General features: G+C 44.0%; 2 protein-coding genes across 2 annotated transcripts; both read left to right on the top strand.

The window, feature by feature from the left end:
- The first annotated feature begins 46 nt into the window (after window positions 1-46).
- CIAPIN1 (cytokine induced apoptosis inhibitor 1) lies at window positions 47-21315 on the top strand. Its single transcript, XM_063438181.1, has 9 exons — window positions 47-110; window positions 4697-4860; window positions 5364-5516; window positions 5688-5764; window positions 18815-18974; window positions 19205-19278; window positions 19721-19842; window positions 20081-20159; window positions 21110-21315. Exons 2-9 carry the CDS (start codon window positions 4698-4700, stop codon window positions 21218-21220), a joined length of 939 nt encoding a protein of 312 aa, XP_063294251.1. The 5' UTR covers window positions 47-110; window position 4697; the 3' UTR covers window positions 21221-21315.
- Window positions 21316-21474: 159 nt separating this feature from the next.
- LOC134579032 (prion-like-(Q/N-rich) domain-bearing protein 25) lies at window positions 21475-24854 on the top strand. Its single transcript, XM_063438163.1, has 2 exons — window positions 21475-21549; window positions 22983-24854. Exons 1-2 carry the CDS (start codon window positions 21475-21477, stop codon window positions 24852-24854), a joined length of 1947 nt encoding a protein of 648 aa, XP_063294233.1.
- Window positions 24855-25781: the final 927 nt, after the last annotated feature.

The raw sequence follows: 25781 nt of genomic DNA, 5'->3' as shown, positions 1-25781 counted from the left end.
GCTGTCCATAGGGCGTGGTTTATCATCAGTACTTCAGAGGCTGCTGCTTCCGGGGCGGGGCTAGCCGGGACAGGAAGTGGGGAAGACGGGACAGGAAGTGGGGAAGACAGGTTAGTGATACCAGCTCTCCAATCCTGAGTTATAATAAGATCATTACACCCCACTTATTATGTTATTACACCCCACTTATTATGTTATTACACCCCACTTATCGTATTATTACACCATTACACCCCACTTATTATATTATTATATTGTAATATCCCACCATGATATCACTGTATCCCACTTATTATATGATTATATTGTAATATCCCACCATTCTATCACTGTATCCCACTTATTATATTATTATATTGTAATATCTCACCATGATATCACTGTATCCCACTTATTATATGATTATATTGTAATATCCCACCATTCTATCACTGTATCCCACTTATTATATTATTATATTGTAATATCTCACCATTCTATCACTGTATCCCACTTATTATATGATTATATTGTAATATCCCACCATTCTATCACTGTATCCCACTTATTATATTATTATATTGTAATATCTCACCATTCTATCACTGTATCCCACTTATTATATTATTATATTGTAATATCCCACCATTCTATCACTGTATCCCACTTATTATATTATTATATTGTAATATCTCACCATTCTATCACTGTATCCCACTTATTATATGATTATATTGTAATATCCCACCATTCTATCACTGTATCCCACTTATTATATTATTATATTGTAATATCCCACCATTCTATCACTGTATCCCACTTATTATATGATTATATTGTAATATCCCACCATTCTATCACTGTATCCCACTTATTATATTATTATATTGTAATATCCCACCATTCTATCACTGTATCCCACTTATTATATGATTATATTGTAATATCCCACCATTCTATCACTGTATCCCACTTATTATATTATTATATTGTAATATCCCACCATGATATCACTGTATCCCACTTATTATATTATTATATTGTAATATCCCACCATTCTATCACTGTATCCCACTTATTATATTATTATATTGTAATATCCCACCATTCTATCACTGTATCCCACTTATTATATGATTATATTGTAATATCCCACCATTCTATCACTGTATCCCACTTATTATATTATTATATTGTAATATCCCACCATTCTATCACTGTATCCCACTTATTATATTATTATATTGTAATATCCCACCATTCTATCACTGTATCCCACTTATTATATTATTATATTGTAATATCCCACCATTCTATCACTGTATCCCACTTATTATATTATTATATTGTAATATCCCACCATGATATCACTGTATCCCACTTATTATATTATTATATTGTAATATCCCACCATTCTATCACTGTATCCCACTTATTATATTATTATATTGTAATATCCCACCATTCTATCACTGTATCCCACTTATTATATGATTATATTGTAATATCCCACCATTCTATCACTGTATCCCACTTATTATATTATTATATTGTAATATCCCACCATTCTATCACTGTATCCCACTTATTATATTATTATATTGTAATATCCCACCATTCTATCACTGTATCCCACTTATTATATTATTATATTGTAATATCCCACCATTCTATCACTGTATCCCACTTATTATATTATTATATTGTAATATCCCACCATGATATCACTGTATCCCACTTATTATATTATTATATTGTAATATCCCACCATGATATCACTGTATCCCACTTATTATATTATTATATTGTAATATCTCACCATTCTATCACTGTATCCCACTTATTATATTATTATATTGTAATATCCCACCATTCTATCACTGTATCCCACTTATGTAGCGGAGCTGCAATATTAAATCCCAATATCTCCGCTGGTACAGAAAGTAATCCAAGTGAAGCGCTGGAAATAAAGGCAATATCCCAAATCCCCCAGTAACCGGACGAAACACCGTTCTGGGAGTCAATTGAGGTCTTTATTCACAGCTTCCAGTATTTATGTGGTTCCCCATGCAAGGGGTTTCCTTAATTACTTTACAGGGGTTATACAGTAGAGCACTACATGTGGAATTGAACATGCAGGACCCATCATGCACTGCTTTACGAGACGGATACTCCCACTAGAATATCCTGTTCAGTGGATTATCCCTCTGTACAGCAGAACCGGCTTTTTACACAAAAATCTGTAACTTTAACATTATTCGTGCCATTGTATCGAATGACCGTTCGGTAGATAGCTGGGGTCTGAGAGCACACTTTGTGAGAGTACCGCTTAGATGCCAGCATAAATAACCGAACGCCGCACGAAAAACACTTTACTATACATTCATCCTAAAAGTACCGAATACATAATGGAGAACAAATACCGAAAGACCGGTGCTCCTGAACGGCCTGGAAGTCCAGCGGTGTTCGTGCCATTGAGTAGCCGATTTTAGTTCCAGGCACTCGACGACCAAACACCGCTGGGCAAAAGGAAGATCCAAGATGGCCGCCGCCTGATAGTCGGTAGCCGAACGAAGGCCACCCGGGAAATCAATTAACCCTGTGTGTGGGCTCCCATTCGGTACTTTATTTGTTTAACGAACAGTGTGTAAAGTCACTGTTCGTGAAACTACCATATGAATGCTAGTGGCTTTTGGCCGCTAGCATACGAATGCTCTCTATTAGTTATACATGAAGACATACATTAACCGAATTGTATCAGCTTTTCTATGACAGCCTTTAGACCTATAACAGTACAATCTAAAGTGGCTAGGTTTGCCACAACTTATTATATTGTAATATCCTACCATTCTATCACTGTATCCACTTATTTTATTATTATATTGTAATATCCCACCATGATATCACTGTATCCCACTTATTATATGATTATATTGTAATATCCCACCATGGTATCACTGTATCCCACTTATTATATGATTATATTGTAATATCCCACCATGATATCACTGTATCCCACTTATAATATGATTATATTGTAATATCCCACCATGATATCACTGTATCCCACTTTTTTATATTATTACATTGTAATATCCCACCATGATATCACTGTATCCCACTTATTATATGATTATATTGTAATATCCCACCATGATATCACTGTATCCCACTTATTATATTATTATATTGTAATATCCTACCATAAATCGTTACTGCTAGGACCGGTTGAGTCTCTTTATATACAGTGTGTGAATGAATCCCAGTAATCCCTCCATTAACAGATTCATTCACACACTGTAGATAGAGCAACTGAACCGGTCCTTGCATTAACTCTATATTTGGTACTCCGTAATCCCTCCATTAACAGAGTTACTGCCAGGACTGGTTCAGTCACTGTGGCAAACCTAGCCACTTCAGACTATTCTTTTATATATATATATATATATATATATAATGGTTGTCCTAGAAAGGCTGTTTAACCTATGTGGTTTTATGTGTTTGCTTATAACGGTGATAGAGGGCATTTGTATGCTAGTGGCGCGAAAGCCGCTAGCATTCAAATGCTACTTTCACGAACAGTGACTTTCAACACTGTTTGTGAAACGAACAAAGTATCGAATGGGAGATCACACACAGGAGGTTGTGTGGCTCCCATGAACAGATTGCAACATTGTAGCGTTCCCCAGTTAATTGATTCGCAGGGTGGCCGCCGTTCGGATACCGACCACGCGGTGGCGGCCATCTTGGATTCACTTTTAGCCCAGCGGTGTTTGGTCGTCGATGGCCTGGAACTAAAATCGACTACTCGACGGCACGAACACTGCTGGACTTCCAGACCGTTCGGGAACACCGGTCTTTCGGTACTTTCCTTCAAACTGTGCATTCGTGTGTTTTATTGAGAATTCATATTAAAATGTATTTTGTGTGGCGTTCGGTTGATTGTGCTGGGATCTGAGCGGTAATCTACCGAAGTATGCGCTCAGATCCCAGCTAGCTACTCATATGTCACTCGGTACAATAGCACGAATAATGTGCCAGTTATATTTTTTTTAATAAAAAGCTTGGTTCTGCTGTACGAAGGGATAATCCACTTAACAGGATATTCTGTGGGAGTATCCCTCTCGTACAGCAGTGCATGATGGGAGAAATGTCCTGTATATTCCATGTAGTCCTGTATAAACCCTGTAAAGTGATTAAGGAAACCCCTTGCATGGGGAACCACATAAATACTGGAGCTTGTGAATAAAAACCTCAGTTGACTCCCAGAACGGTGTTTCGTCCGGTTACTGGGGGATTTGGGATATTGCCTTTATTTCAGCGCTCCACTTGGATTACTTCCTGTACCAGCGGAGATATGGGGATTTAATATTGCAGCTCCGCTACAGTCACTCTATGTACAGCGTGTGAATGAAGCGATTACTGGGTCCCACATATAGAGTTACTGTTAGCAGTGGTACATTCGCTCTATATACTGCGTGTGAATGATCAGTTAATGGAGGGATTACTGGGTCCCACATATACCGTTACTGCTAGGACAGGTTCAGTCCTTCTATATACAGCGTATGAATGAATCTGTAAATGGAGGGATTACTGGTTCATACATATACCGTTACTGTTGGGATCGGTTCAGTCGCTCTATAAAAAGCGTGTGAATGAATCTGTAGATGGTGGACTCTCTGGAGCATTAAATTGAGCCATTCTTGTCTTGACGCAGGATGGACAGTCTTGGCGTGACACTTCACCGTGGTCACCATGTGGCTGTCACATGGGATGGCAGTACTTCTCCTGAGGCTCTGGCACAGTTGGTGTCCCTAATGCAAGAAGCAGTGTCTCCAGATGGAAGGGTGGCAGTGGAGAATGTGGAGCGTCTGATACTGTGTAAGTCACCGATTCTGTCCTCAGTGACTTAAATGATTGCACCAGGGTCCTGAAATGACCATGTCTGGACAGAAAAGTTCTATAGTCTACTAATGTCTGCCTGGATTTTCACCCAACTCCTAATTTAACAAATCCAAATGTTAAAATTGAGGTTAAAGTAGTCGGGCTGTGAACAGAGTCTAGTTGGAGAATGTTTAAAATCTGCTCTTTTAGCATTTGTATTTAATTTGCTAAAAATCTGAGTTTATTGCCATGGCGCTCTCATTAATTACAGCTTTAGTGAAAAGTGACTTTTAGTTGTTGAAGTAACCGGCTTTTGCAGAGTCATAACCCCAACATAAAGAGTTCCTAGTGGACTTGCCCAGATCCAGGCGGATTATCACTAGTCCTGAACCAAGTTTAATACAATCTAGTGAATTCTGCATGGAAAGCCTTCATCCGAGGTTACCTAACAGCCTGTCCCCTCCGATCGCTCCTAATCTTCTATTATCTTTTTTTTTCAGCCGCCCACCCTCATTCATCCTTTGATGCCATCTTCCTTGGCATGGTGTCTGGCAGCGTGTGTGTTCACAGTTCTGATGTCCTGGCAGAAGTAGCTCGTATCCTAAAGCCAGGTGGGACAGTGGTTATTCAGGAGCCTGTGATCTCTGAAACAGGTAAGGGTTCCCCCTCCCACCACACTGTGTGTAATGGACATTACCTATTCCGCGCTGGTTACCAGGACAGGAAGCCATATAAGTGGCTTTATTTGCCTTGAGTCACATTGTGTAGTATTTGATGCGATTTTGGGGCATACCCATCATTCTAATCAGATGCTATTCTCCTAGGTAAAGGGGAATCTTTACGGACCCCAACTCTGCTCTTTTCTGCTCTCAAACTCTCAGGTCTAACAAATGTGACTCAGGTAAGTGTTTGCTGTGTTTATTTTATGATTTCATTCCATACTGTCCTCCCTCGATGTACTTTCACATTCTCCAAGTCGTCTATGCCTCCAGTTCAAATACTCTGCCTTAAATGTGAAATTGATTCTGAATTCACTTTGACTCATTGAAGTGTTGGTGTCAGTGTACAGATGTTGCGGGAGCCCAGGTTCTGAAAGGCTGAGTGTAATGCCTCCAGAAGTGGGGTTGCTAGAGTTAAAGGGGCCATCCTGATACTCTGTGTTTAACTCACAGCATCAGTGTTGATGGTAGTTAAAGTGAACGTTCTACTCTCTGCATCAGTAACTGCTTCTATGTGCTTGTATTAGAAACCCGGTCCCCGACTTGGGATCCCGATCTGAACCAGCTACTTTTCTGTGCCATCAGGGACCCCCGGGAGCTACTTCTCACCTAGCACCCCTACAACATCAGCCTACCACTGGATGGAGTGATAAATATCCCCTCAACCTCATACCCAAACACTGAACAAGGTGTCACATGATGGTCGCCCGATACTAGTTCATACCAGATATTGAACATCAATTGCCTGACTGCCGTCAGCTGACACTCTCTGCCAATCACTGACCACTACCCCTAGTATCTCACAGCATAGCTCCAGCTCCACCAACTCATCATTGGAATCCGGAGTCAAGAGTGTCTATTAAACGGGGAATAAACTGTTAAGTAGTGACTGGCACTGCTTTGTAAACCGCAGGCACCCTTTGAAGTGTTTCTTTTGCTCAGTTTGAGCTAGGAGACAGCTTCCATCACATGTGTCCTGTGGCAAACCTAGCCACTTCTGGACTATGCTGTATCAAGGTTGTCCGTAGGCTGTAAGGGGGGGGACTGTATATTTGTATTTTGTGTGTATTATCTATGGCCGTTCGCATGCTGGCAGCCCTAAGCTACCAGCATGCAAACCCTTCGTTTGACGAATTGCGGCTATACGGGCCGTTCGCCAACCAAATACGGGCTCCCCAAGTGGACCACACGCTTAGTCGTGTGGCGCTCATTAACCGATTGCAACAATGTTGCAATCGGTAATTAAAGGCTCTCCTAGGTGGCCGTCGTTCGACTACCAACCATGCGGCGGTCGGCCATCTTGGATCCTTTGTCTCTCCAGCGGTGTTCGGTCGTCGAGCGCCTGGTACTAAAAACGGCTACTCAATGATGCGAACACCGCTGGACTTCCAGAGCGTTCGGGAGTTCCGCTCTCATCCCATTTCGTTCCCCATCGGTGTTCGGTAGTTTTAAACCGAACTCGATGGTTAAAAGTATTTCATGCGGCGTTCGGTCAATTCAGCTGGGAACTGAGCGGTATTCTCCCAAAAGATGCGCTCAGACCCCAGCTATCTACCGAACGTTCGGTCACATAAATCTGCCGAATGAAACGTAAAAAACGTATTTTAATATAGATTGTCAGTTCTGCTGCACGAGGGGATAATCCACTTAATTGCCCATTTTAGTGGGAGTATCCTTCTCGTGCAGCAAAGCCTGTTGGGAGAATTACATTGCATGATGGGAGTAATCCCCTGAACTCACTGTGTGGAAACCCCTTGCGTGGGGAACTGTATAAATATGCCAGCGTTACATGTCCCGTAGTATCTGCTTTATGTTACCGTGCTATACGAGGAATGCCTGGGTTAATGTTACTGTGTGCACAAAGCTCGGCCCAGTAAAGGATTTAGGGCTCTAAAGGCTGCCTGAAAATTATGGAGCATGAAGTCTGAAACCTGCCGTGTTTAAGCTAATACTTTTCTAAACACAACGCCCAATGCTCATGATTCTTCGTCTGTGTCAGACCTGGAAGAAGCATCTTCATTTATACAAAGCCCCTTCTTGCACCATGTCTGCTCCCCCTCTGTACCTATTACTGACACCCCTAATCTAGGTAGACAGCTCCCATAATAGCCCTTCATAAATAAATCTCTATGTATGGGAGCTGTCCACACCCAGCATGCTCTCTGCTTCCTTTATAGCACACCTAGCTAATTATCTCCTCAATCATACAACAGAAATAATAGGCTCTCACTATAGTACTAAAAAACGTACAAAATGTAGGCAGCAGTAAATAGTACAAGGATTCCAGGACAAGTTAAAAGGAGACCGAGTATATCGCGCCCAATCTAGGTGTACCGTAATTATACGTACATAGGTCTTTAGGTTGTTCAACACAGTTGACCTCAGAATGAAAAAAAAAAGACACCAAAATAGTGCAGCACAATATGATGTATATAAGTAAAAGACTTTAATTATTGTGTACAATACACTCACATTTGTTAGAGCTCTGCTGTTGGGCGCATGGACGGTATAATTACCGTCTAGGATGTATGGTGGTTCAACCAACACAGGTACTTCAGATAAAGTGCAGTATGCAGGATATAGGTGAAGGCAAATACAGAAAACACCAATGGCGAAGTACTTTACTTTATCTTCATCTGTTTTTTTGTTTTTGTTTTTATGTACTTACATTTCCCAAAGCAAAACTTGCTCTAGTGTAACAGCAAGGGTGGTGTAATCCCGCCTGAGGATATGATTTCACCAGGAAGCAAGATGGTGAATAGGTAATAAAACGGGAAGTATATCTATAAAAGTTAACTTTGTATTAAACCAAAACAATATATAAAAGCAATAAAATAGTTGTAAAACTGTCTCACTTTACACGTTTCACCTCTTCAAGGCTTCTTTAGAAGTGAAGTTGGGTCCTTATAGCGTCCAGTTTATATAAATTGCTGATCATTTCCTGGTGAGTCTGTTTAACAACTTCCTGTTACCAAGCTGGAACGCATGCGTCATACCGGAAGTGACGCAGCGTTTGTCAAGCATTGGTAGTCTCATTAGACTTCATGCACCTCGATAAGGAACGCACACGTCATTCTGGAAGTGACGCAGCGTTTGTCAATCATTGGTAGTCTCATTAGACTTCATGCACCTCGATTAGGAACGCACACGTCATTCCGGAAGTGACGCAGTGTTTGTCAAGCATTGGTAGTCTCATTAGACTTCATGCACCTCGATTAGGAACGCACACATCATTCCGGAAGTGACGCAACTTTTGTCAATCATTGGTAGTCTCATTAGACTTCATGCACCTCGATTAGGAACGCACACATCATTCCGGAAGTGACGGGGCGTTTGTCAATCATTGGTAGTCTCATTAGACTTCATACGTTGCTAAAAATGGCGTAGCTGCGTTCCAATCACTAGTAATCTGTATCATAACCCCCTCACGTAATCGAAACAAAAGGTATAGAGTCTGCTATAAATCAAACACTAATGAACTCCTAGAAAAAGAACCCAAAGTTTCCTTTACCCATTGTATTAGATTATAACAATAATAAATCCTTAACAAGCACTGGCACCTATTAAAAGAAGATTAATTACAGAAAGATCCCAATTTAACAATGCACCTTACAAAAAATTATACGAGGGTAAGCCCGAAGAAAATTGAAAACTTTTTATGATCGATAGAAAAGGTTTCTACACGTGTAGGTTAAAAACAACCTAAATCTAACAACACTGGAAAATGATATAACCTGAAAGATGTAACTACCTGTAATAGGCAAGTGTGATTTTATCTATTGGGGAGCCCATGTGGCCTCCAATATACAGGAAGAACCACCAAGCCGCTGGAAACTGGACCAGCAGAGCATTGTGGGAATATCGATAAAGGATTCAAAAACCATTCTGTATTATCACTTTTTTTTTTTAATTCTTTATTTTTGTTGCGCAAAGAATATACAGAGTGAGATTTGCCTCGCCACGACAGCGGAGTAAACCTTGCATTTTCAGACCTCTTATAACATTGGCATGGCATTGATATTGTGTGCACAAATTATTTAAAAAAATAAATACATTTTATCGAGTAAGTCATGCTATGCAGATATGTCTAGTATAAATGTCTAATTACGTGTTGCCGTGCGGTAAGGAAAATTGAAATAAGAATCCAGTAAGATATATGAACAAGTAACAACCGAAAACGTTTAGCATCAAGTTATGTCTATAGCAAGAGCATCTAACGTGTCTCGCTAGCTGGACCAGAGGTCAGTATGTGTTATGCTATGCGAATAAAAAGCAAAACGTAGTGACACTTATTTGGGTTTGAGACATGCAAGACATCCATACCTCTGGGTTATATTATACTGAACGTGAAGTAAACGTGTTAAGTATGAAAATGGTTACTTAGCTCAGAGGGGACTCAGGGCATATGTAAGCACACAGTATACAATACATGTTCAGCCAACTCCGGTGTTCAGCAAGCTAATGGTGCACACCGATAGTTCATAGAGGCTAACTGTCCCATTCGCAGGTTCATGCTGTATGGAGTGTAGAGCTGTCATGCGGCAAGGGAGATTCAGGCAATAGGCAGCAGTTCCATGCTTGTGTATGGTACCCTTCTGGCCCCAGGCCTGTGAGAGCCTGTGCTGGACGAGGGGTTGAACCACAATCACAGCTGCGGAAGATCTGCGGTGTTTCGTCAATCTGCTTAATTGATGCCTGTAGTTGGAAGGCTGCTGCCATAGAGATGATTGAGTCCATTGAGCTGTAAAGGGGCACCTTACCAGCTGTAATCATGGATGCGATCTTGCCTCATTCTACCAGGAATCAGTCCACTGTTGGCCCCTGGAAGAAGGCCTCTTGAGAAGCCCGATGTGAATGGCTGGCTCTGTGGAGCTGGGGTATTCTGATGACATGGCCCGCGCTTGCAGGTACAGTTCGTTCTCGGATGCCTTGTCGGTGGGCTTAAAAGGCAGGTATACTTCGAGACAGTGCACCCAGGTTTTTTTACATAGGTCCTCACTCTTTTCACAGTTTGTTTTTAAGTTACTAGGAATCACAGTATAGAGGCGCTATAAAATCTATACGCTAGAAATCCTGGAAGAATATGTTTGGTTTATCACCTAGTAAAATCTCACCTTGCCCCTACGAGGTCTGTCCTGTTTCTTGGGTTTTGATCGAGTCAGGCACTTGGTAGGTTCATCTCACATGAGAAAGTGTATGAAGATGAGGTTTGATGATATACCTTCTTCGGCTGTCTGTAGGTTCGGTGAGAAAGCCTTGCCGGTTTTAGGTCATCTGACCTCTACAATCCCAGCAGTTGATTGGGCCTGAGCAAATTCGAGGCTCTTACAGTGAAAAATTTTGTTCGATAGTCTAGGAAGTTTGAAGACTTCTATTCTTTTAATGGGTATATCAGCTCATGCAATAGAAAAGTTCTCTTGTTGGTTGAATAAAATTTCTTTATACGGTCTTTTTGTCACGAATCTTGGATTGTGATTTCTACAAACTCTTCAAATACGGGTTGCCTGTATCGCTTATGACAGGGTGTTGGGTCATAAAAGGATACAGAATAATCTTCATAATTCAAAAGATTGTTGTCGGTTCTCTATGCTCTTCAGTAGTTCAAGGTTTTCTTTGTAGGGAAGGCTGTAAAGCTGTGGTTAGGCAATCAGACTACGGTCTCCTACCTAAACGTACAAGGCAGTACAGAAGTTGTAATATTTTATTTCCTTGGCTCAAGGTTTATGTCCTGGGCTCGTAGTCATCGGGACTTCATTTCCGCCATTCACTTTAGAGGTATAGACAACACAGCAGCGGACAATTTCAGCAGTTCAGAATGGTCCCAGAACAAGTGGTCCCTCAATCCAGTAATTTTTTCGCTAGGGCGGTGAGGAGATTCAATCTGCCAGTCTTAGACCTTATGGCAAGTTGATCAAATGCAAAGGTAGGGTCGTTTGCCTCCCTCTTCAAGGTAGACGAGCCTATGGTAATGGGTGGTCTTTCGATCCGGGGGGTATTTCACCTTGCTTTCAGTTTTTTCCTGGTGAACCTTGTCCCAAGGGTCTGCAGAAGGGGACACCAGATTAAGCTCGGATGCTGGCCATAGTGCCGTACTGACTAAACCACAGCTGGTTCTCGGTTTTTATTTAACATGTTCAGGTTGACGGCTTGGCTACGGCTAATCTAATTCTACATGGTAGGGGCATTGAAGTAGTGAGGTTTCTGTTACTGTTAAATTCTACCAGGTACTCTGCCTCTTCTGTCTTCTAAAGAATTTGGACGTGCTTCTCCTATTGTTACTATCCGGCGTTCTTACGAGGTGGTTTTTCTCAGGGTTTTAGTCTGTCCACCCTTAAAGTCCAAGTTTCCGCTCTCAGTCAAGTTTGGTGATATATGGGGCTTCTTGTCCTCTCATATATATTTTTTTAATCGTTTAACCTCCTAAGTGAAGCTGTTTTTGCTTTTGGGTTTTGTCTTTAGTTTTGAAATCTGTGTTCTCAGCCTTGCGAACCTTTGGATGCAGCTTTTTAAAAAAAATCTAACCTTGAAAAGTGTTTTTGTGGTCATTTCTTCAGCTAAGAGGATAGTGGTTCTCCTTTCTTCCTCTCCTGACTTTACTATACTTCTTCCTGATAAGGTGATTATGTACCCTATGCCCTTATTTCTTTGGAAAGTCATCTCCTCCAAGGTTATCAATCAGCCTGTTTTTTCCTTCCTTGTATGGTCCATCCTTTCTGGATTGGAATTTGTTTGAAGCCATCTGAATGTGGATTGGTCTAGACAAATACAATGGGACCGCTCATCTTCGTATGGCATGACTGATCATCTATTTGTGAATTTCTTTGGTGTTTTTATGGGGCAGTTTCCTCCAAGGCCTCTTTAGCTAGATGGCTGGTGGATAGTATTTAATTGGTTTATTCTTGCTCGAATCTACCTTTGCCTGCCTCCTTGAAAGCTCATTCTGCTAGTGCTATGACTGCCTCTTGGCACAGTGATGGCATGTGCTTCTCCGGAAGGTATATGCAAGGCGGCTACCTGGTCTTCTTTCAACACTTTTTTTGGAGCGTTGCAACCTAGACGTATTCTCTGCCTCTGACGCAGTTTTTTGGGCACTAGGTGTTGCATTTTATTGCCTAATTTCCCGCCCTTAGTGTGGATCTCGATATATCCCCAATTGTACTGCCACCATATGCCAGGAAAAACTGCAATTTTACTTACCGTAAATTCCTTTTTCCTTAATATGGTGGCAGTACATCACTCCCCCCCTTTATAAATGTGTGTATATATATATGTATATAGTTTTTGGGTGTTTTATAAGTTCACTGAGGTCTCTGGGCTGGTTAGGCCTCTTATACCTGGTAAGGGGAGGGACTTTTTATGTTAATTATTTCTTTTAGATGCTTGGCCTAAGGGAAGAGTACATCCCAATTGTACTGCCACCATATTAAGGAAAAACAAATTTACGGTAAGTAAAATTGCAGTTTTTGTCATGCATGCGGGTACAAAACGTCTTAATAACGCCACGACAGCATGTACATTGACATTTTAGTGAGACAATGGCATGAGAAACATAGCTTATTTTTAGATTATGATAGTATAAGCAAGCTTAAAGTTCCCAACACATCACATAATCGGTGGACAAGATGTAGAGGGCATGCATGCGTGTATGTGTGTGTAAGTAAGCTCAATTTGAAGATTTTAAACAGGTGTAAACATTCTAATATATTGCAAGCTTAGTAGGTTATAGTGAGTATAAACATGTTAGGCTAGTTAGGTATACAATGTAAGAGTTTTCGTTTATGAGTGTGCCGCCAGACGTGCAGGCTAGTTGGCATGGGGTTGGCCAGTAGCCTTCTGGTCAGGAGCATTGCTAGTGGGTGTGAGAGTACATATGATTATCAGGAAAGAGTTGCCTCTAGCAATAAAGCTGGGGTGATAGATAGCGTGAGAGTATAGCTTAGCAACGTAAACAACAACTGTTTATGCCAGTAGTCAGTTTCCCATCTTGGTTCTGGAGCGTCTGTGGTGCCCTATGTGGCGTTACCAGCTCTGGCCCAGAATCGGCCGACCCCATACAAGGGCCATGTTGTGGAGTTGTTCTTATGGACAGGTATGGATTCTCCCATTGCATGTCGGTTCCCGGCTCGGTGTAGCTGAGTTACCTCTTGTGCCGCCACGCGGTGGTTGGCTCCAGCCCTGGGTTGCCGTATGGTAGCTCGTTGGTCTGAAGTGCCGTGCTCGGGCATGTTGCAGGGGCTTTGGGGCTGCTTGGCATTCTCCTTACCACGTTTTTGGAGGCTGATGTATGTGTTTGGGTCGGCGAGCTCCACTTCTCGCCCTCTTGTGTGTCGGGGCTTACGTGATCGGTCGGCTGCCCCGAAGGCCCGTAGTGGGGTTCCATAGTGGCGTCGGCGGGTCACGGGCGAATCCACGAGGTCACCGCCCGAGCCGCATGAAGGTAGGGCATACCCCTGTCACACAGCATCTCATAGAAGGTTGAGCAGAGCCGGTCCAGGGCCTCCAGGGGGTGCGGGTGGAACTGGGTGCTCGCGTTCTGTTTCTGTAGCTTTCGTCGGGCAGCCATCTTGGACACGCTCCGGCAGACTTGTGCTTTTGCCAGTTATCCAGGCTCTCTCTCTACTCGCTTTTGGCGTTAGCCCGCCTGTCTAGCGGAGACCGGGATAACCCCCGTCGGTCCGGGGGGGGGGGGAGGGGGGTTAGGAAGTCGGTATCGATTCTTGGGGTATCTGGTGTCGAAGAGAGCGGCCGCCTCTCCCCTGCTCCAACTCCTGCAGGCCTCAGGTTATGGTTCGGTCTATGCGCCCCAACAGGCTCCAAAGAGGTATCCCTGGTGCACCCCCGACGTGGGTAGTGCACTCTGTTGAGTCCTTGGGCTGTATAGCCGTCTATATTGCCTTATTTTCGGGTCGCCCAGCAGGAGCTCCTTCCCCACACGTCTGTTTAGCTTGGCGGTCAGACTCCGCCCCCCTGCTACAAAGCACACAGGATTGTCCCATTACATAGAATAATGCATATCATAAAGCTGCGTAGCGCAGGTAATATTGCAGTACATGGCGCTTTGCAAATGCAGCACAATTTTAGAAGGTAAGGTTTCATTAGTGGGAAGCAAACCAGTTTAGCAGAGAGGAAGGCTAATCCTAAATCAAGAGTGTGACTAGAAACAAAAACAGGCAATATATTATTCGTTTGGGTGGCTCTTAGATGCTGAGATTGCCTGTACGTTAACCGCTGAGACGTTTGATTTACAGGATAAAAAGTGTAAAATGTAGCTTATTAAATGCAGGAGTCACCCCCAGTGCTCATAAGGTATCACAAATAACAGCCCGCATTGCAGACAGGATGTGACTGCCTGAAGCAAGCCGATAGCCATTCTGTGCAGCTGCTGGAACCTGATAGCACAGTCCACTGAGGCCATAACCACACCGGTAAGATGAGATTTGGAATCACACCATGAGAAAAAATCGGTAAGTAGGTGGTAGGATCATGATCCCGTGGCTGCTGTTCCGCTGTGCTCTCAATCTGGGAAGCTGGAGCAGGAATTCTGCTATCCGGGTCACTGACTTTGCATGATGGGTAGCAGAGTAAAGAGCCTTGGAGGCACGTCGCTTCAGGAGTCGAAGGCCTAGCAAGATTCCCCATAGGCATCATGACGGACTGCCTGGCACCCTACCTAGGTGCCTCCGCCAATCGCTGTTTCCTAGTAAGCCTTGCGTTTCATAAGCACCGCATGGACACCATCAGCACTGTAGACTCCTTAGCCCCCGCAGCTTGGCTGGGGTCTCGCTGTCCTCCACTCACCCGTGGCCCAAGTCAGGGATCCAGCTTCCAGTGGGTAGACCTCTCCTTCTCCAGAGAGTAAAGCAGGATAGTTCTTACAAGAGCTAGTGATATTAGCTGGTATAGCTGTTCCCTACAATCACGAGCCGAGGCTCTGTGTTGAGGGTGAAGTTGAACTCGTTTAATGGCAGCTACAACTGGCCTTATATGCAGGTCACCGTGCAAGGGGTTTCCGGATACATATTCCAGGGGCATTTCCCACTGGACCTGAGAGTAGACTACAGCAAAAACAAACACATGAATACATTGGTTCTCAGGTCCAGGACACTCCCACACAAAACAAGATAATTGCATGGGAGATAATTGTGATGAAAGCACCTTCGTCACTGGGATTTGGAGAGGCCTGCTTGACAGCCTCTTGCCCTGTGACTATGGCCCCTGGGATATATTGCCCTTTACAAACACTATTTGGGCATATTGGATTTTAAAGGCACTGTTTCTGCCCCTTGGACTTTTAACTGGAACAGATTCAAACATGTGGCGGCGGCCATCTTAAATTGCCCAGCAGTGTTTTGCTGTCGAGTGTATGGAACTGTTTTGGGCATGGGACCATGTGCACGGTGGGGCAAAAATAAGACTTACAGTAAATTCCTGAACACCTGAACCGATCTGGGTGATTTTTGGATATGTTGTTCACCCAGATCAGGGCTATCAGGGGATGTGTTGTATTTTTTGGTACTTTTTGGGGTTTGTAAAAATTTATGTTTTTTTCTGCTTAGAGTTGATTGAGTTAGTCCATTGTCTTAGTTAATTATATCCCAAGCAGAGGGGAGGGCTTGTGTGCTGTATGTGGGAGTGTCGGACATTGTTGTATTGTTCTGATTGGTTTGTGTGCCTGTGTTCCATCAGGTCCAGGGGGTGTGCCTCTGGCCTGATGAATTGTATAAATTGTGAGTGCTGGCTTGCATTAGACAGACCTATTCTACCCTTCATGAAGTCTTGGCTCATGTTTGGGGGATTGGAGACCTACACTCTGGGGATTGCTATAATCACTATACTCCCCAGAGTATAATCACTAGCTCTTGTAAGACCTGTTCTTGTTCTTGGTTCCTGCTCTCTGTATTTAAGAGAGGTCTACCTACTAGAAGCTGGACCCTGGTTTTGGGTCAAGAGTGGGTGGAAGATGGCGAGACCCCAACCAAGCTGCGGCGTGGGGTCTGCGGTGGTTATGGTGTCGAGTGCGGTGCTGATGGTCCTTGGTGAGCACTAAGAGCATCGTTTGACGGAGGTACCCAGTCGGGGTGCCAGGCGATCCGTTACAATAATTGAGTCAGGAACTGTACTAAACTCAATTTATTAGTAGGGTGCCCTTAACTGAGCTGAGCTGTAGAATGTTGAGGTGAGCTCCTGGGACCGGCATAAACCCCGCTGGCCTAGAGGGGAGGGAACCTGGGGCCCATATGCAAAGTACCAGCCAGCATCAGCGGCAGGGTAGCGGCCGCCTCCCCCACATCAGCTGCGCTAGTAGGCCTCAGTGCTCGCTTAATTAATTCCGTTGGAAGAGACATCTTGAGTGGCACCACCGTGATCACTGCGTGTTCCCCTTTCATGGGGTAACTGAGATGCAGCACATTATGCCTTCCAATTGCAGGTAAATAGGCAATTTCGACATGAAATGCGGGAGCTGGATCGACATGAAATGCGGGAGCTGCTCCACTCAGAGGTCAGGCCCCGTCCTCCTTATCTTGAGTACCTGTGTTTTGGTCGAAACCACCATACATCCTTAGACGGGGATTATATTGTCCATGCGCACAACAGCAGAGCTCTAAGTTAGCTCTGACAAATGTGAGTGTATTATTCACAAGAATTCAAGTCTATTACTTATATACATCATATTGTGCTGCAATATTATCATCTTTTTTTGTTTCCTTCTGAGGTCAATTGTGTTGAACAACCTAAAGACCTATGTACGTATAATACCGGTACACCTATATTGGGCGTGATATTCTCTGTCTTGTATCACCTTAATTACTTCACATCTTCTCCGATTGTACAGAACTGCACCAAATGTTGGTGCTTAATAAAGCCAATAATAGGAATACAAATACTGCGTTCTACTGGTCAATCAAACACGTAGCCATTTCTGGACTACTTTCATTTATCATCATTTAGCATGACTCTTTTACCAAGGGGACTCAAAGCTCTGCGTATCTCTAGTGTGTGTTATAGGAGGTGTGGAGAGCTGCAGTGAGTGTGCTACTCAGGTAGTGTGTGTTATAGGAGGTGTGGGGAGTTACAGTGAGTGTGCTGCTCAGGTAGTGTGTTATAGGAGGTGTGGGGAGTTACAGTGAGTGTGCTGCTCAGGTAGTGTGTTATAGGAGGTGTGGGGAGCTGAAGTGAGTGCTGCTCAGGTAGTGTGTGTTATAGGAGGTGTGGGGAGTTGCAGTGAGCGTGCTGCTCAGGTAGTGTGTGTTATAGGAGGTATGGGGAGTTGCAGTGAGCGTGCTGCTCAGGTAGTGTGTGTTATAGGAGGTATGGGGAGCTGCAGTGAGTGTGCTGCTCAGGTAGTGTGTGTTATAGGAGGTGTGGGGAGTTGCAGTGAGTGTGCTACTCGGGTAGTGTGTGTTATAGGAGGTGTGGGGAGTTACAGTGAGTGTGCTGCTCAGGTAGTGTGTTATAGGAGGTGTGGGGAGTTGCAGTCAGTGTGCTGCTCAGGTAGTGTGTGTTATAGGAGGTGTGGGGAGTTGCAGTGAGTGTGCTACTCAGGTAGTGTGTGTTATAGGAGGTGTGGGGAGTTACAGTGAGTGTGCTGCTCAGGTAGTGTGTTATAGGAGGTGTGGAGAGCTGCAATGAGTGCTGCTCAGGTAGTGTGTGTTATAGGAGGTGTGGGGAGTTGCAGTCAGCGTGCTGCTCAGGTAGTGTGTGTTATAGGAGGTGTGGGGAGTTGCAGTGAGTGTGCTACTCAGGTAGTGTGTGTTATAGGAGGTGTGGGGAGTTACAGTGAGTGTGCTGCTCAGGTAGTGTGTTATAGGAGGTGTGGGGAGCTGAAGTGAGTGCTGCTCAGGTAGTGTGTGTTATAGGAGGTGTGGGGAGCTGCAGTCAGCGTGCTGCTCAGGTAGTGTGTGTTATAGGAGGTGTGGGGAGTTGCAGTGAGCGTGCTGCTCAGGTAGTGTGTGTTATAGGAGGTATGGGGAGCTGCAGTGAGTGTGCTGCTCAGGTAGTGTGTGTTATAGGAGGTGTGGGGAGCTGCAGTGAGTGTGCTGCTCAGGTAGTGTGCGTTATAGGTGTGGGGAGCTGCAGTGAGCATGCTGCTCAGGTAGTGTGTGTTAAAGGAGGTGTGGGAAGGAATATTTGTTGTTCTTCTTTATTTCTGTGAAAAGGCTGAGTGGAGGCTGTGTATATAACCAGTGTGAGTTATAGGAGGTTTTTGAGTGCTGTTTTTGCTCTCTATTTAGGTGCTGAAGGAGCCACTTACCTCCCAGCAGGTAGAAGCCCTAGGGACACAGCTAGGAGTATCTCCAAAGGATATATTTGTAGCTCGAGTCAGTGGAAAGAAACCCAATTTTGAAGTGGGATCGTCTCAGCCTCTTTCATTCACAAAGCGCCAAGTTCCAGGTAATGGTTGGATTTACGAGGTTAGAAGAAAGTGGTGTGTTGGTGAGTGTGTGCCTCTGGGAGGTTTTGGGGCTCTGTATGGTGAGGTAATTGTGGGGATGGATCTGCAGGCTCTGTAGAGTGAGATGGTCTGCGGAGGAGTCAGATTCCGGGCTTTTTATGCTCAGATTATATATATATATTCTATATTGTAGGTGGGCAGTCTCTTAATAACATTTTTTTTATGTCAGCAAGGCCTTCAGCAGATCCAGCAGCTGTGAAACTTTGGACTCTGTCAGCTAATGACATGGGTGACGATGATTTGGTGAGTCTATTTCTTTCCCTCTTACCACAGCCTTAGTATTCTTAACTAAAGAAACACTCCAAATACCACAGCGACTATGGTGTGCTGTAAGGGGTCAAAGGGATCCGCCAGGAGCAGCTCCACACCTCCACACTACTACTGTCAGAGAGCCGGAAGATCCCTGAGGTACAGGGCTTAGCTCTGCGGCTTAGAGCAACCAGCCGACACTATCCGCAATGAGCTAGCCCTACTTAGTAGTGGTGGCAGGGAGCGGCCGACCCAAGGTAAAAATTCAGATTGTTCAAAAACAGTTTGACCCTTCACAATAGGGGGAGTTGGAGTGCTCCTGGCACCATAACCACTGCATAACCATTCTAGTTAATGCTGAATAATTTGAAATACTTTATGGGTGGTGATGATAATCTACAATTGGTTCAATGTGAATCTTTCACTGTTTGGTCAGGATCTTCTAGACTCTGATGAGCTCTTGGACCAGGATGACCTTATGAAGCCATCTCCATCATCCCTGCTATCTGGAGGATGTGGTGAAAAAAATGAAAAGAAACGGAAAGCATGCAAAAACTGGTGAGAAACTGGCGATAGTCATATGGGGGGTATATTTATTTCCTAGAGCCTGTCTTTCTTACCTGTGAAGTCACATGGAGGAGCAAGAACTCCGGGCTCGTAAAGTTAAATGTTTCCAGAGTCTTGGAAAGTCTGTGTGAAAACAAAGGGCTTTAATCAACATTCCAAGATTAATTGCCCCGGGGAATGGGTCACTTATGGTAAATCTGTGTAAAATGTGTGTCTTTTTCACTGACAGCACATGTGGCTTAGCTGAGGAGCTGGAGGAGAACAGCAAGCAATCTGCCCCAAAACCTGCACCCTCAGCCTGTGGTAATGTGAGTATGACAAGGAGGGCAGAGGCTAGAATGAAGACATAGGTGAGCGAGGTGAATGGAGACTCTGGGAATGGTGAGATGGGGTCAGAAGTGGTAGCTGTAGAAACATAGAATGTGACTGCAGATAAGAACCATTCGGCCCATCTAGTCTGCCCAATTTTCTAAATACTTTCATTAGTCCCTGGCCTTATCTTATAGTTAGGATAGCCTTATGCCTATCCCACGCATGCTTAAACTCCTTTACTGTGTTAACCTCTACCATTTCAGCTGGAAGGCTATTCCATGCATCCACTACCCTCTCAGTAAAGTAATACTTCCTGATATTATTTTTAAACCTTTGTCCCTCTAATTTAAGACTATGTCCTCTTGTTGTGGTAGTTTTCTTCTTTTAAATATAGTCTCCTCCTTTACTGTGTTGATTCCCTTTATGTATTTAAATGTTTCTATCGTATCCCCCCTGTCTCGTCTTTCCCCCAAGCTATACATGTTAAGATCCTTTAACCTTTCCTGGTAAGTTTTATCCTGCAATCCATGAACCAGTTTAGTAGCCCTTCTCTGAACTCTCTCTAAGGTATCAATATCCTTCTGGAGATACGGTATTTAGAATATTGTGGATTTTCAGGGTAAAGAATGGCTGAATTAGAGGGTTTGGTGTGGGAGTGGGGATGAATGCCATTTAGATGTAGTCATGGCAGTAAATGGGGGGGAAGCAGGAGGAATGGATGGGTGAAATGCCAAGTGCTAATTAACATGGAGCATAAATGTGCTGTCTCGTGGGATGGTAGACCATGATGGAGGGATTTCTGTCAAACTCGCTCCCTCACATTAAAAAGCTCATTATTATCTTTTTCGGTTGGTCTTTCTGCCCACAACGGCGGACACTAGTTTAATGGACTGATTAACTGACGATGCTGACTCCCTGACCCGTTGCCTTCTTGTTTCTCTGTTAGTGCTATTTAGGTGATGCGTTCCGCTGTGCAAGCTGTCCGTACCTTGGAATGCCAGCGTTCAAACCCGGAGAGAAGGTTCTCCTGAAGCCGACCCAGCTCCAAGATGCCTAGTGTGAATGGAGCTTCTCATTAACTGTGTCTTGGTAGATGTTCTATTCTGCAGAATGTGTCTCGATGCTTTCTAATAAAATATTTAAATAATGCCATGGTCTGACTATTCCGTTACTGAGATGTGTAATACTGACCTAGGGAGGCCCTTTGAATCAAATTTACACTTTTTTTTACTGAAAGCACTTTCATTTTTTTTTTTTTTAATTCACATAACTTCACAATTTATATAACATAAGTTCCATCACTATCCTACCATGTGTTACAGTCCTGGTGTAATCACTGAACATCTTACTGAAGGAGAATTCATTGGATACAAAAAGCAATTTGGGGTAAAGTGGAGCAATCAGCAGGAACATTCCATTGGTTTCCATGGTGATTGTTTCAGCTGTAGAGCAATCGGCAGGAACATTCCATTGGTTTCCATGGTGATTGTATCAGCTGTAGATCAATCAGCAGGAACATTCCATTGGTTTCCATGGTGATTGCATCAGCTGTAGAGCGAGCAGTGGGAACATTCCATTGGTTTCCATGGTGATCGTTTCAGCTGTAGATCAATCAGCAGGAACATTCCATTGGTTTCCATGGTGATTGTTTCAGCTGTAGAGCAATCAGCAGGAACATTCCATTGGTTTCCATGGTGATTGTTTCAGCTGTAGAGCAATCAGCAGGAACATTCCATTGGTTTCCATGGTGATTGTTACAGCTGTAGAGCAATCAGCAGGAACATTCCATTGGTTTCCACAGTGATTGTATCAGCTGTAGATCAATCAGCAGGAACATTCCATTGGTTTCCATGGTGATTGCATCAGCTGTAGAGCGAGCAGTGGGAACATTCCATTGGTTTCCATGGTGATTGCTTCAGCTGTGGAGCGAGCAGTGGGAACATTCCATTGGTTTCCATGGTGATCGTTTCAGCTGTAGATCAATCAGCAGGAACATTCCATTGGTTTCCATGGTGATTGTTTCAGCTGTAGATCAATCAGCAGGAACATTCCATTGGTTTCCATGGTGATTGCTCCCTAGAATTGCTCTTTGTAAATAACCTGGTGTCTAGTTGCCTGTGCTCTCCATCAATGAGTAACAAACAGAATAATCTCGCTATGGAGACACACTTGCTGTGCGGTGCAGTCGATTCATTCTATGGTTCTGATCACCTTCCAGAGTCTGTGACTGCATTATGTTTATAGTATGTTTGTACGGCAGGACGTATGGGTTTGCAATGATTCAGCTAAACTGGTCATGGAAACGGTAGAACCGCCATAAAGTAATGCAAATGGCGATCGCTAACTCTTCAGATTAGATTTGTACTAGTGGGGAAAAAGCTATTCAAGGCCAAAACATTTATTTTGTGTAGGAATAGAACCCTTATTCCTAATACTTTAGCGTCCAGTCCCTGTGTATTTAGGTCTCCCCCACCCTGTGTGTACCTCTCATCCTCTTACAATGTCATCAAGTAAATGGCCTCCTCCGTGATGGTCTGATCTGATGCACTGCTTGTACTCGGTCAGTGATAACCCTACTATCATAACACTGACATATCTACTAAACTTTAATGACTTCCATCACAGGGTAAAAAGGAGCGCACCATGGCACCCGCACCGCTGTATGTCAGCTGATCTCTCTGTATAAAATGCCTTTTTCAGACAGACTGGATCTTATATCAGATGATATAATATTTAATGCTAACTCTCTGTTTCCACTCAGTGTATGATTGATTAGATCACTAATTATGAATTTTGTTGTTAAATAATATATTCTGCAGTTTGCTGTGGTATGTAATACGCTGTGTTTTAGCAACGTGCCCAGGGCTCCACTATCAGTGCAGCGCCAGTCTGGGCAGTTGGTGTTTAATAATGGCTGTCGGTCTGGGCAGTTGGTGTTTAATAATGGCTGCCGGTCTGGGCAGTTGGTGTTTAATAATGGCTGCCAGTCTGGGCAGTTGGTGTTTAATAATAGCTGTCAGTCTGGGCAGTTGGTGTTTAATAATGGCTGTCAGTCTGGGCAGTTGGTGTTTAATAATGGCTGTCAGTCTGGGCAGTTGGTGTTTAATAATGGCTGTCGGTCTGGGCAGTTGGTGTTTAATAATGGCTGTCAGTCTTGGCAGTTGGTGTTTAATAATGGCTGTCGGTCTGGGCAGTTGGTGTTTAATAATGGCTGCCGGTCTGGGCAGTTGGTGTTTAATAATGGCTGTCAGTCTGGGCAGTTGGTGTTTAATAATGGCTGTCAGTCTGGGCAGTTGGTGTTTAATAATGGCTGCCAGTCTGGGCAGTTGGTGTTTAATAATGGCTGCCAGTCTGGGCAGTTGGTGTTTAATAATGGCTGCCGGTCTGGGCAGTTGGTGTTTAATAATGGCTGTCGGTCTGGGCAGTTGGTGTTTAATAATGGCTGTCGGTCTGGGCAGTTGGTGTTTAATAATGGCTGTCGGTCTGGGCAGTTTGTGTTTAATAATGGCTGCCGGTCTGGGCAGTTTGTGTTTAATAATGGCTGTCGGTCTGGGCAGTTGGTGTTTAATAATGGCTGTCGGTCTGGGCAGTTGGTGTTTAATAATGGCTGTCGGTCTGGGCAGTTGGTGTTTAATAATGGCTGCCGGTCTGGGCAGTTGGTGTTTAATAATGGCTGCCAGTCTGGGCAGTTGGTGTTTAATAATGGCTGTCAGTCTGGGCAGTTGGTGTTTAATAATGGCTGTCAGTCTGGGCAGTTGGTGTTTAATAATGGCTGCCAGTCTGGGCAGTTGGTGTTTAATAATGGCTGCCAGTCTGGGCAGTTGGTGTTTAATAATGGCTGCCGGTCTGGGCAGTTGGTGTTTAATAATGGCTGTCGGTCTGGGCAGTTGGTGTTTAATAATGGCTGTCGGTCTGGGCAGTTGGTGTTTAATAATGGCTGTCGGTCTGGGCAGTTTGTGTTTAATAATGGCTGCCGGTCTGGGCAGTTTGTGTTTAATAATGGCTGTCGGTCTGGGCAGTTGGTGTTTAATAATGGCTGTCGGTCTGGGCAGTTGGTGTTTAATAATGGCTGTCGGTCTGGGCAGTTGGTGTTTAATAATGGCTGCCGGTCTGGGCAGTTGGTGTTTAATAATGGCTGCCAGTCTGGGCAGTTGGTGTTTAATAATAGCTGTCAGTCTGGGCAGTTGGTGTTTAATAATGGCTGTCAGTCTGGGCAGTTGGTGTTTAATAATGGCTGTCAGTCTGGGCAGTTGGTGTTTAATAATGGCTGTCGGTCTGGGCAGTTGGTGTTTAATAATGGCTGTCGGTCTGGGCAGTTGGTGTTTAATAATGGCTGTCGGTCTGGGCAGTTGGTGTTTAATAATGGCTGTCGGTCTGGGCAGTTGGTGTTTAATAATGGCTGCCGGTCTGGGCAGTTGGTGTTTAATAATGGCTGTCAGTCTGGGCAGTTGGTGTTTAATAATGGCTGTCAGTCTGGGCAGTTGGTGTTTAATAATGGCTGCCAGTCTGGGCAGTTGGTGTTTAATAATGGCTGCCAGTCTGGGCAGTTGGTGTTTAATAATGGCTGCCGGTCTGGGCAGTTGGTGTTTAATAATGGCTGTCGGTCTGGGCAGTTGGTGTTTAATAATGGCTGTCGGTCTGGGCAGTTGGTGTTTAATAATGGCTGCCGGTCTGGGCAGTTTGTGTTTTAATAATGGCTGTCGGTCTGGGCAGTTGGTGTTTAATAATGGCTGTCGGTCTGGGCAGTTGGTGTTTAATAATGGCTGTCGGTCTGGGCAGTTGGTGTTTAATAATGGCTGTCAATCTAAATAAAATATTTTTGAGATGTTTGGGACTGAGTGGAATATTTCACATGAACACAAAACAGTGGAATGAGGGGAATTCTCTAGCTATAGATTAGTCAGTCTGCTCACAGGGACCTTGCTAATAACAAGGTGTAATCAGTGGTTTCTCTTATCGAGTGGTGAAAAGGTTACTCTGTTAGTCATTAAGTATTGGCACACCTTTACTCAGTACCAGAGTGTCCTCTCCCGACTGTGACACGAAGGACTTCATATTTTACCTGTGTCTGAAGGAGATGCATTCAGGTGAGTGAATTGGCTGATAGGATGGGGGTAGGTGCCGGCTAATGGAGGAGGATAAGAGAATGTTACTGCCGGCTAATGGGGGGAGGATAATAGAATGTCACTGCCGGCTAATGGGGTGAGGATAATAGAATTTCACTGCCGGCTAATGGGGGAGGATAATAGAATTTCACTGCCGGCTAATGGGGTGAGGATAATAGAATGTCACTGCCGGCTAATGAGGGAGGATAATAGAATGTCACTGCCGGCCAACGGGGGGAGGATAATAGAATGCCACTGCCGGCTAATGGGGGGAGGATAATAGAATTTCACTGCCGGCTAATGGGGTGAGGATAATAGAATGTCACTGCCGGCAAATGAGGGAGGATAATAGAATGTCACTGCCGGCCAACGGGGGGAGGATAATAGAATGTCACTGATGGCCAATGGTGGAGGATAATAGAATGTCACTGATGGCCAATGGGGGAGGATGATAGAATGTCACTGATGGCCAATGGGGGAGGATGATAGAATGCCCGTGTGCCAATGTTGAGG

This window comes from Pelobates fuscus, chromosome 12, assembly GCF_036172605.1.
Source record: "Pelobates fuscus isolate aPelFus1 chromosome 12, aPelFus1.pri, whole genome shotgun sequence".
NCBI lineage: Eukaryota > Metazoa > Chordata > Amphibia > Anura > Pelobatidae > Pelobates > Pelobates fuscus.
This window is presented reverse-complemented; position numbering and strand designations above follow the sequence as displayed.

What these genes read in the sequence shown, in the direction of transcription:
- LOC134579032 (XM_063438163.1), top strand. Translation starts at nt 21,475, where the DNA reads ATGTGTTACAGTCCTGGTGTAATCACTGAACATCTTACTGAAGGAGAA. An exon ending in GATACAAAAAGCAATTTGGG is followed by an intron (nt 21,550 to 22,982) that starts GTAAAGTGGAGC and finishes TATATTCTGCAG; the next exon opens with TTTGCTGTGGTATGTAATAC.
- CIAPIN1 (XM_063438181.1), top strand. Translation starts at nt 4,698, where the DNA reads ATGGACAGTCTTGGCGTGACACTTCACCGTGGTCACCATGTGGCTGTC. An exon ending in TGTGGAGCGTCTGATACTGT is followed by an intron (nt 4,861 to 5,363) that starts GTAAGTCACCGA and finishes TTTTTTTTTCAG; the next exon opens with CCGCCCACCCTCATTCATCC. An exon ending in GTCTAACAAATGTGACTCAG is followed by an intron (nt 5,765 to 18,814) that starts GTAAGTGTTTGC and finishes CTCTCTATTTAG; the next exon opens with GTGCTGAAGGAGCCACTTAC.